This window comes from Myotis myotis, unplaced genomic scaffold, assembly GCF_014108235.1.
Source record: "Myotis myotis isolate mMyoMyo1 unplaced genomic scaffold, mMyoMyo1.p scaffold_m19_p_2, whole genome shotgun sequence".
Classification (NCBI taxonomy): Eukaryota; Metazoa; Chordata; class Mammalia; order Chiroptera; family Vespertilionidae; genus Myotis; species Myotis myotis.
In genome coordinates this window covers 178226344-178242308 of record NW_023416324.1, presented here as the reverse complement: position 1 = coordinate 178242308, position 15965 = coordinate 178226344, and the positions used below count along the sequence as shown (strand labels likewise).

The 15965-nt window shown below is 37.5% G+C and overlaps 1 protein-coding gene across 4 annotated transcripts in view; it reads right to left on the bottom strand.

The window, feature by feature from the left end:
* PEX5L (peroxisomal biogenesis factor 5 like) overlaps positions 1 to 15965 on the bottom strand; it is a 232876-nt gene that overhangs the window by 85538 nt on the left and 131373 nt on the right. For 2 of the 4 annotated variants that reach the window (XM_036352041.1, XM_036352042.1), the window contains one exon: positions 6789 to 6893. The exons of the other annotated variants lie outside the window; for them this stretch is intronic. In XM_036352041.1, coding sequence (XP_036207934.1) covers positions 6789 to 6893 — 105 coding nt within the window. The remainder of the gene's footprint in view (positions 1 to 6788; positions 6894 to 15965) is intronic. 4 annotated transcript variants of the gene reach the window in all.

Here is a 15965-nt window from a genome sequence, read left to right as displayed (position 1 = left end):
GCTTCTCCAGCCTTCTCCTACCCCTGCCTCACAAAGCCCGTGTCTCTTCTACACCTACTGTCTTGTTTCTGACCACAGGCCATACCTGGACTGATGGAGATGCTATGTCTACCCAGTTCCCATGAACTGAGCTGCTCTTCTGGCTTTCTCTATAGACACAAATCAGAGGAAATAAACTACTTTCTGTGTCAGTGTTTTTAAGCTGAAGCACAGTTTAGCTCTTGGGAAATGCTGGGGTTGGAATGGAGGATAGTGGCAGGGCTCAGAGGTGAAGAAGATAAAGGGCCAGGTTTCAGATAGCAGGGGAAGATAATTTGGGAACTGAAAGTTTTTTTGGTTTTGATTGAGATGTGGAAGATGAAACTGGAGATATCATAACAAAATCTTTTTTTATAAGTGCTGAGGTCAGAGACTCTGGCTTATTCATATTTATGTTCTTCACAACTTTAAACAGAATGCCTTCATATAAGAACGGCTCAGTAAATGGTTATCAAAGGGACAGTGACTCTGCAGAAACAGAAGATATAAAAAGATCTTTCTCAAACAGTCAGATTTTAAACTGTGTCTTCAGCTGGATGAATTTAGGAATCCTTATTTTAACCATACTGAGTCCCATTTTATTTTTATTTGTATAGGTAAGAATAGCTTTTCACATGGCCTCCCCCTCCAGATTTTCAAACAAGTTTATGGTTTTCCTATGGTGACTTGAGACTAAGTAAATCTTTTAGGTCATAAAGGAAAATTGCTAGCTGAACTGAATCCCCCAAATAGTTCCCCTTAGCTTTCCTTCCAAATTGCATGCCATTTATTCTCTCCTTGTTCATTGGTAGGATACTGCTTGTTTTTCTTAGAATTACTCCCTTCAGTTTGAAAAGACTTTGTTTTTCAAGTGTGGTGAACATTTCATCCTTTGGGTACAGAGTACATTGATGTTATAAAAATAATAAAAAAGGTGAGTCAAAAGGTTTCCAATTTTTTTTTGAGTAACTGAGTTGGAGTGATTGCAATTTTGGCCCAATCTGACTATCATAATGGAGTTCAAGTGACCCATCCACTTCCTTCGCTGCTAAGGTGTTTGCCTCACTTTGTTTACATTTTCATTTCTCATCCTCCTTTGTCCTCTTCTCAATGTTGAGGTAAGTTCAAAGGCCTTTGCAATGGTGACATCCCTATTTCTCTTTCAGGGTCCCATTCTACTGCATATTGGGAACCTTCAGTGCTGGGCAGCAAGCACCTTCCTACAGCATCTCCACATTCCCACCTCTACCCAGTTCTGTCTCCTTTCTTCCCACTCGACTATGACCTCTTTGAGAGTAGAGACCTTATCCACTTATCATTTGTATTTCACAGTAGCAGTTTAATAAATGTTGACTGATTTTATGTCTAACTAAATGGTGAATTGTACAAAAGAATGATTGCATGGGTAGCCTTGATTTCATACTGGGTTTCATCAACTCAGAGAGGCTGGGGGTCCTCAGAAATGTTTACCAATTTCCTGACAGGTTTTAAACCACAAATGTAAGTCCATCACCCTCCCCACCACCCAGTGTCACATCACTTAAATGTTTGGAAACCTAGAGGTACTTAAGGGAACATTTCCAAATGCAAGGCCTCTATCAAAAAGTGAAGAAGGCAAAGAGTGAATGCCCGAGAAAAATTGAAATAAAGTCACAGGCCTGCTCCATGTAATCCTTGGGAGAAGGATAAAGACCAAAGCAAATGGGAGGCCAGTGACAGATCAACACACAGAGGTTTTAGGTCAGAGATTCAAATTTTGAGATTTTGAGGGAAAACCCTTATACGATCAATGGACATGGAAACAAAAGGAAACAGTGGAAGTTAGAAGATAGATGAGAACTTGCAAGGAGGGGCTTGTTATTCAGAATTCAAAAGACTATTGAACCTTACACCTTCTTTGTAATCATAGCTTGTGAACAAAATATTCAAATATCTTCAGTTTACTTATGACTTAGACTGGTTAGTTGGTGTGGCCAATATTAGCCACCACAGGACCAAACTGGTTGTTAATTTACATCAACACTGTGTTTTGTGTTGAACAAAATGCAGATAATATCATCCAGCTTTAATGAATTATGATCTGTTTTAAAACTTTGTCTAAAAATGCATTTGTCTTAGTTCAACTTGAATTTCTCTCATTTCAATGTTTAAAAAAATAAATTATTATATGATCTAAGCTACAGGGGAATATTTAACCAAGACAAAAGGAGATTTTTCTGCTTTTAATACTGTCTGTTACTTAAGCTCCAGTATATGTTTATATAGCTTGTTTTGTGACTTAAATCTAAGCTTATTTGTCTTTAACCAACATATAGCTTAGGTGTTTCATTAAGAAATATAGAGCTAAAAGTTTGTGATAACTTATATCAGTATGAATTAACTTCAAATCAAAATACATTTCAATGATAAAACAGGGTCTGTCAAGAATAATAACTCATTATTTCATCACTTTACAATTCAGATTGATGATCTCAAAATTGTTTTAAAGTAAAATATTCTGTTTTTATTTTTAAGCATTTTAGTACTTAAAAAATAATTTTAAAAGTTAAAACATTGAAGTTAATAAGTTAAAAACAGTTGGAAAATACCTCATATTTGTAATGTTGATTTTAAAAATTGCAAAAGTATACCATGTCTTTTATCTCATCTAAATAATAGAAAAAAATTTAATAATGTTTTATTTATATAAAAATGAAAACACAAATGTGCTTTTAACAGGTATATCTTTATGCATTTTGAAAATGCCTTTATTATTCCTGACACTGTTGATTCAAAGCATGTGCCATTTGATGAGTAGGTTTCACTCATAATTTTGTAATTGAACTATTTGTTTATGGCTTTATTAGTTGTATCCAAATTGAGAAATTGTGCAATGCCCATCAAAATAGTGACCCTATCAAAACTAAGTTAACTGATAAATCCATTGAATAGACAAGACAACTAAATCATTATCATGAGCCCCTTAAATACTCAGATCTTAGTGGCTTTGTCTTGGTACCTCTGACACTGGGCAGAATTAATTTCTAATGAGCTAATAGTACTAATGGTTCTGCCCACAGCCCAGTTTTTATACAGTATATGAGTCCCAGTAGATCTTTTCGTAGAGAATAACCATGCGATAACTTTCAACTCTGACTTGATCTAAATCTCAAATATTTTCCTGACAGGATAGTTATATTTATAATTGTGAAGTTATTCATGGGAAAATGAACAGGTATTACTCTTTACAACTTGGGTAGTACTAACAATAGGGCAGGCAGGAGAACATAATTAAAACAATTGTTTCAAGTTAGTAATAGAAACCTACCCCGAATAAGGCTATATTTAGTAGCCTTGAGAATATTTTTCCAACCAAGGACATTACTCTTTTTATCTTTATCAGACACACAAAAAAAATTAATATTAAGGTATAAGGGGTGGGATATATAGAAAAACAAAGGCCAAGTTTGCAAAAACATGAAAAAAATCTCCTTAACAATAAGAGGTCTGGAACACATAGTTTTAAGACAATGTGCTCTATAGCAAAATATGAAGGGGATATGCCTTGCTAAAAAAGTACCAGGAAATATGGCTAAAATGAAAATTTCTAGGGCTCCTTATGAGAGAAAAATATTTGCTAAAGTAATTTCATTTTCATAAAGAATATAATTTTTTCTACAATATAATCAATCTTTGACATATAGTTTTTCCTTCTACCCTCGAAGTGGATTTATTTATACTATTACAGTCTAGAGTAGTGCGCAATAGAAAGATAATGAGAGTGTAGTAATTTTAAGCTTTCTAGTAGCTTTTTTTTTAAAGTGAAAAGAAAATGGTGAAAATAATTTTGACAATACATTTTACCTAACCCAGTATATCCAAAATATTCTCATTTCAACTGTAATCAAAATAAAATTATTAATGTGTTAGTTTATATCATTTTTTGCACAAAATCTGGTGTGTATTTTATAGTTATAGCACATTGCAATTTGGGATAGTTACAAAGGACTCAACAGACACATGTGGCTACTGCCTACTGTATTGGATAGCACAGGTCTAGTGAAACTTTCTCTTTAAAGACTTGACAATTCACCTACAGTATTTTCTTTTCTTTCCTTCAATCCTTTCATCAATGCACACTTGTTTACATACTGTTTGACTTTAAGTGTTAGTCTAGGACAGCATGAACTTGAGCTTCTTTGAAGTGCTTGACATATTGTTTGTTAATACAGAATTAATAATTACATTAAATAAAAAGGGGTCCAGCAAACTCTGAGTTCAGGTCACCTGGCCAACTCCTGTGTTTTGTTTGGTTTGTTCAATGTACTATGAATGACTTCCCTGGAGTATGTTTGACTAAATCCCTCTCAAAGAGATCATAATAATCACACAATACAAGAAAATCCTTCTGTGTAAATTATTCTGCAGTTACAATCTGTTGAATAAACAGTTACTAAACAGGTTAGGAACTCAGTGTTTCAAGAACGTTCTGTACTTTATCCATTGTGATTGTCCCAAGGACGCCACTGAGAGAGCAGCAATCGGCTTCAGCCATATCTGAAATCTATGAATGAGCAGCTGGCATCGACATACCAGTGATGAAGATGAGTCGATGTATTCAGCAGTATGTAGCGTTATGTCATAAGGGGCTTTACAGAAGACACCGGGACAAACACGTTTCAGGACTAATGCACTCACATGTGTAAGAATGTGGTATGGTACACGGACTGATGCTGTGGTTGCCATGAGGAGTACTCACTTTTTCAGATCATTCTGCTGCTTTGGGGCTTGTGCATAGCAGGGAAGAAGCCACTTGTGTACAGTGGAAAAAGTATATCAACTAAGAAAACTGCATTTGACTGAGAAATACTTGTATCACAGCTGTCACTGAATTCATTTCATAAAATGATCAACACAACAGGTGCATTACATGTTATGAATCAGAACTCTGTTTGCTGATTCATAAACTTGCCAGTATGCAACAAGAATAAGATGCGTCAAAGAAAGCATTGTATAATCTTCATGCAGCAAAATTGTAACCAATATCTCAAAAACAGTTAATGCAACATTCGACAGGGATTAAATAAGGAACTTGGTACACACAAATGTTCTGAATATGAGAAAATGGTAATCACAATTTTTTTTTCTAAATTAAAAAATAAAAAATATTGTTTTGCATTAGATTTTAAATTCAAGCTTAGGTGACAATGGTAATTTTGGACATTTAAAAAGGATTACTGGGAAGCACATACCAATGCAAGGGTTGGGGGAAAAGGAATTTTGCGAACTAGACCCTGTCCTGTGTCGTGATGTCCTGAGGTGACACGTTGTAGGAAAACGATGCCAATTCCATCTCTGGATAGGTCTCACCTACTGATGTATGTGGTTCTGTCCTTAGCCGAGAACTTAAAGTGGTTCTCACTTCCCTCAGCATTGGCCTGAGAAACGATGGGCTGAATATTTTGAACATGGATTCTTCAAAGGGCAAGAGATCAATGTAAAGCTTTATATGTTTTACTACGCAAATTGTGTAAAGAATGGAGCCCTTGGTAAATATCAAGCAAATTTCTTTCCCACCACGACTGTGTCATTGGGAAGAAGCATCTCTTTTTTCGTGGATAAAAAACTCACAACATAAAACTTATCCCAAAGTCCTGGGAATCATTAATAACTTTTTTAAATACTCAATGTTGATGTTATATATTTAATTTTCGTTCCTTACAACATCGCGTTTAGAATAAAGAAAACCACACATGTTGGCAGCAGCTGGGGATGTGCTCTGATGCTATTCTGAAAATAAGTTGCCATAATTTAGCTTTTGAGATAAATGCCTTTCATGAGGACTGCATATGGACATTTTTCTAATTGTAGACATGTTCATATAATTGGAACTGAATAACTGCATTTACTACTGCATTATGGGAAAAAAAAAGGAAATATTTAAGATAACAACCTAATCTAAATTATAAGATAAATGCAAGTAAAAATATTTTTCATTTAAGAATTTAAAACTGATAGTTCCACAGAGTGGTGATGGGTATATTATACATATTTATGTGGATTTTACAGGGTGTTTCAAAAGTCCCTGAGGACATACAGGATTCACAGTCTCAGCATGTCTTCGCATATAAATGCAAACTTTTTTCTATATTTGCTATAATAAATGCTGAAAATGGCTCTCATGTGCTTATAAATGAGATATTTTTGTTGTCAAGGTCGCGAAGTAGAAGAGGGGTCACAGATGCCATTTTCTGCAGGGGGACTCAGGGACTTCTGGCTCAATCCTGTAAATTAGTCACCCACATAAATATGTATAGACATATATGTAGTATGCATAGTCACAACATAAATATATTTAACATTTAAGAAAATTTAGATATTCTACTGGTAAACTGACATATGTATACCATATAACTTGTATTTATTCAAAGGAATTTTATTTTTTTGGTTGTTGTTTTTCAAATGTATCATTAGCTTAATTGTTATTTCTTTCCCAAAGTTATTAACAAAACTCCTTTATAAAGAAGCAACATATTTTACTTGCACATACATTTTTAAGCTGAAGTTAAGTAATGAAAATTAACATTCACAAATAAAACTAAACGATGAAATTTTTCTTAGCAATTTTCGTTTTCACTTTATAATGTATAATTGTTTCATTGAAACTGTGCTTTAGAAATTAGTTCAAGTTAATGTTTTTGGTTGTTTTTTTTTTTTGCTAGTTAAAAATCACAACGTCTGATATATTAACATATGTCAGCTTCCTACAGGAGCCCTATGGGTCTGCCCACCTGTGATGTCATAGTAAGGAGGGGCTTTTCTTCAGCAGACTCCTCCCTCGGTATCTCCTTCATCACCATGGCAACAGCCTTATCTGCCGCCCTAGAGCCTTTTCCCTATAACAGTGAAATCAACAATGACTTGTGTCAGGAGAAATCTTTAAGTTATTATTTATTACAAGATAGTCTAATGTTTCAAGACCAATCCAACATAAGTGAAGAAGTAGGCTGCTGCAAGTGAATCTTGAGGCTTTTGGCTGAAGAGAAAACACACAATATCTGAAAAAAGATTGTTTGTGAACTTGAGCTACTTTTTCACCTTTACAACTGACATTTAATTTTAACATAGTACTTTATATGTATGGTATATTTTAGGCAATTTACATGACATGAACATAATTTATAGCATCTAGTTAAATACAGTATGAATTGCCTGTTATGTTCATTTATAAATTATTCCTATATAATTTCTAAAACGTTTGAATGACAGGAGTCTGGGACAGGGATTGGGATCAGGGTCTGATTCCCATGGAGGGCTTGGTGGGTGGTCTCTGGAGTCTGTCATTTTTGAGTGGATTGGGCATAAAAAGAATAAAAGTGTCATAAAAACATCTCAAAAATTCTTCAGTGGTCTAATGTCACAGGAATTCACCTAGCTTACTTTGTGGAGCTAGTATGAAAAAAACTTGTAACTCTATGTTTTTGAGACCAAATAATTTTAAAATCTCTTTTCATTGGAGAATCTGTAAATCCAGACATAAATAAAAATGATTACTAATTGAGGCATTGATAGGTATAGATATAAATATGTAGGTATATATATTTCCTACATTTTTTGTCTCATACAAACAGAGTTATAAACTATAAAGGGGTATGCTGGCTTTCTGTCTTTTTGGTTTACTAGATTATTAAATTTTTGAGAGTAGATATGGCATCATGGAAAAAATGAAATAAAATACTACCTTCTTGATCCAATTAGAAGCATCTCATACTATGTAAAAATTAAATAATCTCTAAACACTTTAAAAACAGAAAACTTTAATTTTCTTATGTCTCTGGGCAAAGCCTCTCTGGAGAAAATAATTTTATAATAATAGCACACATGAATATCTGTGCTGTAAATCTATTTAAAATACAAATGTAGCATATAGAGATATCATAGGCCCAGAAACAAAAATGGACATATGTGGTCTGTTGTCTGAAAGGGAATTAAGAGCAATCCAACATAAATGGGAGTTAGGGTTAATATGAATTCTAGAGGTTAATAAATCTTGATCCTTTCTATGTAATGCAAAAGAGTAGAATCACATTATTATCATGGTCTTGCACAGTACTTTAAGAGTTTAGAAGGTAGGTCTATTCCAGGAAGCAAGTCTTCTGAGATGAATAAGGAGTGACTCTAATTGCATTCTACTATAACTCCTGTGCCCTCAGTTTGTTATGTGCTAATCACCCATTTTCTCAGGTATTCCGTTCTAAATAATAAGTGGCAGCTTTTATTTATGAAAACAAAGAAAAACTTTACAGTTACTAGATTTTAGAATGTGTGAATCTCTTTATTTCTCAAAGTTTATTTCTTTGTTTTTAATTTTTATTTAAGAACTAGCATTATTGAATGATAATGTTTATTTCCATGATGGGATATAAACGACAAGAGATTTTATTTATCAGGAGTTACTGTCAAATGTTCTGGAATGTCTCTATGGCCACAATCCTTAAAATCACTGACTACTAGAAGAATAAAGGAAAACATTAAAAAATTGGGGAGCATAACGATCCCAGGTTTATTCTTTAATGATGCAATGTGAACTTCCTAAAATAGAGATGCATACAATTCTGAATTCTGGGAAAAGATTATTATGGAACTATTAAATTGTTTTACATTTTTTTCAAAATCTAAAATTATTGGGATGAAACGTTACATACTATAAGCTTAGCATACCTTTATAAGCTATTCTCATTACAGGTTAAATATAGTTTAACAAATATTTTTGAGCTTATTTTTTTTCAAAAGAGCAAAATCATTTGTGAAGAATTCTTTCCATGCTCCAAGAACTTCTAATAAGATAGCAATGAACGAAGTGGCATGCTTATATTTAAATTCCTAACATACTTAAAAGAACAAATCTAATGTTACAAGGTATAATTTAAAAAAAATAGTAATAATTCAGTCTCTTATCCTGAGCTAAGGAAAAAAAAAGGTCAATTGATGAGCATCTCAAAAAATTTCAGGTCAATATTTCAATACACTACTTATTTGAAATGCTACCAATCCGTCAACTACAGATAGATATTTTTCACATGTGCAACTAGAGTAGCTAGAATTAGCAACGGACATGCCATTTCACTAAAACAAACAAACAAAAAAACCAAACCAAAACAAAAATTAGTCCTTTCATGCTGAACTCTAGAACAAAGCAGTGGTCAGCTAGAAAGGATGTATCATTAACACATGCGGTGCTTTTGATTTCTTGCAGAAAAACCCACCAAAGCCAGGGTCAGGTCACTTTTTTGAAGACAGTGCCACTTTTTCTTCAAGGTTACACCTACTACCTGAAAAGAGTCATGACACCCATGTTAGAGCCTGCTAGCAAAGTTCCCCTTTACAGCCTGTTGGCTTTGAGTCATTCCCCCGAGAGCCTCACTGTTTACACGTGAGGTGCAGTCCGAGGACAGAACGGGAAGGTCTGCCACCATGACATCGCCACGGTTCCAGATACAGTGTCTGAAACCACTGCCAAACCTAGCGAACACACTCATTTATCAAAGCCAGATTTCCCCCAGATCACACGGCCGCCTCCACCTGGTACCTGAAAATCAAACTGTGTTATTTCTGACTTGCCCATGTATCTCATGGGACAACATTTCTAAAATTCAGATCCCGACTGATAATTGAGTTGGCAATTCACAAAACTATACAACTTGGCTTATTGGTAGTCTGTGGGGCTGACAGTAACACAACTGTAGAGGTTTTTTTTCCCTTTGTTGAAGCCAATGGCTCAAAACATTGTAAGAACTACATGCGCATAATTATCCAGACTTCAAGCTCAATTTCTAAATATAACTATACCGAAGGATAAATATTCATCTATTATTTGAAATAACATGGAGACAGCAAAAATGAACTCTTCACTGAATATACACACTCAAGCTTGTAAGTGATTTTGGATTACATTAAGCCTGTGTGCTTTTCCATCCCATCATTCTCAGCAACAACAGAAAAGAATAGTGGCACTTTACAAGTTGATTACTACGCCGTGACACCCTCCAGCAGTTATTTCACTCTCCTTTTTTGTAAATACAACTTCAAAATCACCTTTTCCCACTTTCTGGGTGAGTTTCTTAAGATTTTTTTTTGACTATTTTTCCCTGGTGATTTGCTGTAGAAAATTCTTCGATATTTCTCTTTATCACCTTGTTTCCTGAGCAGTGAAATATATACAATTATAGCTTTTCTAACAAACAATAATAATACCTGAGAATAATCTTTTGTTAACTTCTATTATAAGACTGGGCATAAATGAATGAAACATGGAGAGTATATAGCAAGTGACACTGACATAATTAAGGAAACCCAATGCGGGCTCACTCCTCTTGCTTAAATATAGAACATGAGGAACAGAGTAAATAGCACTGGAAGTCACAGGATCTTCTCAGGCTGGACACCAGGCTGTGCCGCTGCCAGATGACGAGGAGGTGTTGGCTCCAGGCCCGTCTCAAAAGGGAAGGAACGGAAGTATTTGGAGAAGCTACTGTGTGCTGGGCACTGCTCGGTGTTGGATGTATTTATAGTTATTTGTTGCATGAGACCTCTGTGGGGTATACATTGCTTTACTAGGTGGTTTGGGACATTGAGGCTCAGAGACTCAGAGACGGAGTGACTTGGTCAAGGCCTCAAAGCTGGTGTGTGGCTGAGCAGGAAGGGAACCCAGTGCCAGCCTGTGTGCTTCCTTGTCTACCTCACTGTTATCTTTTCATTGGCTTGACAGGCCGAGGGCTTCCCATGCATCCCCCCCCCCCCCCCCCCCCCCCCGTCCCCGACAGCTTCACTGACTGCCATCCGTGCAGGGGGTTTGTGAAATCATCCAAGTTTGGGGCAGCAAGCACTTCTCAGGATAATGATACCGTCTGGATCAAGCCAACATCTTTGAGAAAGATTTTCTTCAATCTGCAATGGTCACTAAGAATCAGCCTCCCCATGACTTGATTCATAAGCACAATTCTAACAAAGTATTTCTGTTTTTTTTTTTTTATTTTCATGGAAAACTAACCTAAGCATGTCATGTGTCACAGTGTTTTTATTCTGTGAATCTTATTAGGTTTATAAGCTTTAGCATCCCTCTAATTCTGATTAAAATGCCAACTCAGCACAATTAAATGCCATCTGTACTAGGTGTTCTGAGATCTATTTTGGGTGCATGCGATACCTAAAAGTATGCAATTCCGTGGTTAGTCCATTCATAAGCAATTTTCTAATTGCAGATTCTATTACTAGTATATGAAATTTTTAAATTTAAAATTATTTTTATTATTCTTAATCTATCAATAATAATCCAGAGTCTTTTTATCAGATATGTTAAATAGAAGTTATGAAGATGTAATAAATTAGGGGAAAGGTAAAAGACTACACTAGTAGTGATTTCCGGTAACCCCATATCATCTAATATATGAAATTAAAATGTCTTCCTTTTATTCTGATAACAAAAATTAAAACACACGACTACCAAAAATTGAGAAAAAACAGAAATAAGAAAATAAAATTAACAAGTCTGACATTCCCCTTCACCCCCAAATTTTATCTTTACAACATTGAAGTTTTTTAGGATGAATGTTTATTGAAGACAAACTACCATCAAGCTCACAAGTGTGAATATATTGAATATATTTCTTCACATATACATACCTGTAAACAAATACCTGGCGTCTATAACATTTTGGTAAGTTTGTTCCAAATGAAATGGTATTCAGTTTTGCATATGCTAAAACCATTTTGTATCTCATAAATTCTGGACTCTGAACTTAAATGCACCCCCAAGAAACTGGCCACAAAAACTAATTTCGGATGACTTTTCTCTCTGTCTCTTATGTGCAGAGCAAGGACAACATTCTTTTACTCAGGAAGGTAAATGTCAGGGTGTCATGCTCTCTTTAAACTCCCAACACGGGAAAACGTGAGAGCAATGGTTCCCAGTCTCCTCTGAACGCAGGCGATGCCTGTCTACCATACTGTGTCCTGCCCAGTGCAGTGTGTTCCTGTAGATTTCTTCCAACATACAGGAGGGTTCAGGCCATGCTGGTTCTAGCACAGTTACATTTAACTCATTCTCCCCACAACAGAATATTTTGTAAATTTAAAAAGTGGTACAAATAGAACTAAATCTGGGCACTCTGGTCAATCCTTATTTCCCAATATCCCAAAGGAAGCACAGATCTAGATGTAAACAATTGGGAAGCCGGGACAGAATTCTGTCGTCACCACAGATTCTCCTGTGGAATTCATAAGTCACAATAAACTCACCACTGATTCAGTGCTGCTTTTAGCTGGAAATAATGTGATTCCTGATTCTTAAATATGGGTAGGGAAGTCACAGTGCACAAACTGGTGCCTCTCTGTTTAAATGATGACACAGGGCGTTTAAAAAAGGACCGCCAATCGACCCTCCATATATGTCTCCCTTACTACCCCCCCCCCCCCTCCAGCATTGTTCCCTGTGTGCACTCTTCTCCAAGCCATCACCTTTTCTAGGAAGTCCTCCGAGATGAATACGGAGTGACTCTAATTACATTCTACTACATAACTCTGTGCCCTCAGTTTGTGTCATGTGCTAATTGGCACTTTTTTTTGTTACGCTCTTCCAGATTGTGTATGTGGTGGTGGGAGAAAGTCTTGGATAACAGTCTCTATGGTCTTTAACTTTAATCTCTACCCCCTCTCCTCCTCCTCCGCCCTACCCCGTCAAAGCTGCTGGGATTCCGAGCCCACCACAGACATGCTTACTTTCCTTAACATGAATGATTGGTGCCAGAGGACATGGGCCCCTTCCTCCATTGAAAAGAAAAGCTAAAAATTGTATTTTATGACAAGTTGGTATAAAGACAACTATAATCCAGACTGGATTTATTGTTACATATTCATTATTATACTAATGATTTTTGGAGTTCTGATTTTACGAGAGATTAAAATTACAACATTTTATGGGGCCTTAAACGTGTCTTGGGTCCTGTGAACTGTCCACTGTGCCTAGTGCCTAAGTTGGCTCTGGGTTGGTGTCTTCGCAACAGTCAGTGTGGCCTCCTCGTGGCTGCTCTGCTGTCCCTAGAGCTGATCTGTCACCTCTAGGTGGTTAATTTGGGCAGCAGCTGCTCCCCGCGCCCCCAAACTCCCACTGTGGCTGTTCCTGCCCTAATGGACCACTTTGCACTGCTGCTACTCTCACTACGTTTGTTAGGATCCAGGGATCTTCTAACACCATGGCAGCCCCCCTTATAGTGGTTTCACTTTCCAAAATTTCAATGACCTGCGGTCAATTACAGACCTAAAGTATTAAGTGGAAAATTCCAGAATTAAGCAATTCATACTGCAAGCCATTCCGAGCAGGATGATGAAACCTCCTGCTGTCCTGATCCATCCCACCTGGGATGTGAATCATCGCTCTGTCCAGCGTATCCACACTGTATAGGCTACCTGCTCATTGGTCCCTTAGTAGCTGTCTTAGTTACAGATTGATTGTTACAGGGCTTGTGTTTAAGTAACCCTTATTTTACTTAATAATTGTCCCCAAAGTGCAAAAGTTGTGATGCTGGCAATTTGGATATGCCAAAGAGAAGCTGTAAAGTGATTCCTTTTAGGGAAAAAGTATCCTATGTAATAAAGAGGTAATATTCGAATTGACACCACACCCTCACAAGATGGTTACGCCCATGTCGTCACAAAGATGGCCGCGCCCATGTCATCACAAAGATGGCTGCCACAAGACGGCCAGCAGGAGAGGGCAGTTGTGGGGGGGGGAGACCAGGCCTACAGGGAAGGGCAGTTAGGGGGGACCAGACCAGCAGGGGAGGGTAGTTGGCGCAATAGGGCTGGCAGGGGAGGGCAGTGGGGGTGACTGGGCCAGCAGGGGAGGGAAGTTGGGGGCAATCAGGCTGGCAGGGGAGCAGTTAGGCGTTGATCAGGCTGGCAGGGGAGTGGTTAGGGGCAATTAGGCAGGCAGGCGAGCAGTTGAGAGCCAGTAGTCCCGGATTGTGAGAGAGATGTCTGACTGCCGGTTTAGGCCCGATCCCTGTGGGCAGTTGGACATCCCCCTAGGGGTCCCAGATTGGAGAGGGTGCAGGCTGGGTTGAGGGACAAACCCCGCTCTCTCCCCAGTGGACAAATTTCATACACTGGGCCTCTAGTGTATGTATTGGAAACATCATAGTATATTTAGGATTTGGTAGTAACCAAGGTTTCAGGTATCCACTGGGGGCCTTGGAATATATCCCTTGTGGATAAGGGGGTGGGGTGTGGAGAGCCGATATAGGGTTAAGCCTTGGACTGACCTGTTGGCAAAGTCACAAACAAGTCCCCGCTTAGAGGGCACAGTCTTCTTAGCATAATTAGGCTTGACCTTATAACACTCCCTAGATCTTATCTGGGAAGCTAATGGGCTGAGGGAAGTGCAGGAAGTGTAACTGTGGTCAAAAAAAGTGAAACTCACAAGAGCAGTGTAACTATGGTAACCACTACCTTGTTTACCTCTGACTATAAAATGGTTGGTGCAGCCTGAGCACTGGTGGAAGTCCTTCCTCTTGAGTTGGCCTTACCCGCCTGGCCCCCCAATATTCCCAAATTATCTCTTGTCTTTTCTCTTCCACTTGTGTGCAGCTCCTCTTCCAGATCTTGAACCCTGAACCACGCGGGACGTGGAGGGAAACATTTACAACATCTGGCGCCCGACGGGAAATCTGGAAGTGAAGGCTTCGCCTAGAGCGAAAAAACAAGGTTTCACCATAAAGGTGGGGAAGAATTCACCGTAAAGGTGGGGGAGATATTTCACCGCATGCAAAGCCCACGATTAGCTGCAGAAGTCGTGATCTGTAAGTAGGGTGTGAACATTTTCTTAGCCAAGCTAATGGGGCAGGATTCGGCTTAAAAAAGTAAGAAACTTTATTATAGACTTTTGGTTTGCATGATTAAGGAGGTAATCTCATAATTTTTGCTTGATGTTATAGAACATAACCCTTGTTTTCCTGAAGAAGGTACCTTAGATTTTGAATGTTTGCCAAAAAGTTAGTCAGAACTTGAAAAAAAGGTCAGCAGCAGGGAAAAAACTTGCCTTCAAAAACTGTTTTCCCTTGTGGAACACGGTATTTCATTTGCTAGAGCCTTTAAGAGAGGCCAAGGAGGATAAATCTCCTCCCCTTGCACCCTCCGCTCCTTAAGAGGAGCAGAAAGAAAAGGAAAAATGGGAGGAATGGCCTTCATGGCTCCCTCCACCTCCATGTCCTAATCCTGAAATGTTTAATTCTCCATTAATAGAATCACCTGTGCAAAAAGGCCAAATTATAAAGAAATTGGAATATTAAAAGGTACTTTTTAAAATCAGGCTGAGAAAAAAGAGTGCCATGGTCATCTTAATGTGGTTTCTTGTCCAAATTAAAATCTTAGTTTGTATTTGGAATCTAAAATCTGTAATAAGAAATGAAACCCCGCTGCCAAATCCACCTCTGGTGCGGAGAGATTCAAAGGTGGCAGGAAAGGGCAGAGCTATAAGCTCTCCCGCAATGAGATTACGTAATGTTTTATTTAAAAATTACCGGAGAACATCTTATGATAACCAAATTTTGGCTAAGATAACCTTGGGTGCTAGCTATTACTTTAGAAAGAGAAATAGGAAAAAATTTAAAATATGTCTTTTTCTATTAAGCATGACTTTGGGAAAAAATACGCCATCTGAGTCATTTGCTGAAACCTCCCCCAAAGCAGGATGTGGGGGAAGGGAAGAAGGGAGCACATGGTGATCCAATATGGATGCCCCCTCCCCAAGTATTCTAGTTTAAAGTCTCCTTCTCGTAATTGAAAAGTTTTACAAAATTTACAAATGCATCTGGGATTTCTGTGCAAGTGTAAAGAGAAAAGCTGGCTTAAAACTAATGCGCGCAACTATCCTGTTTTTGGACATTTAGATAGAGTTTTGAGCTGGAATCTCT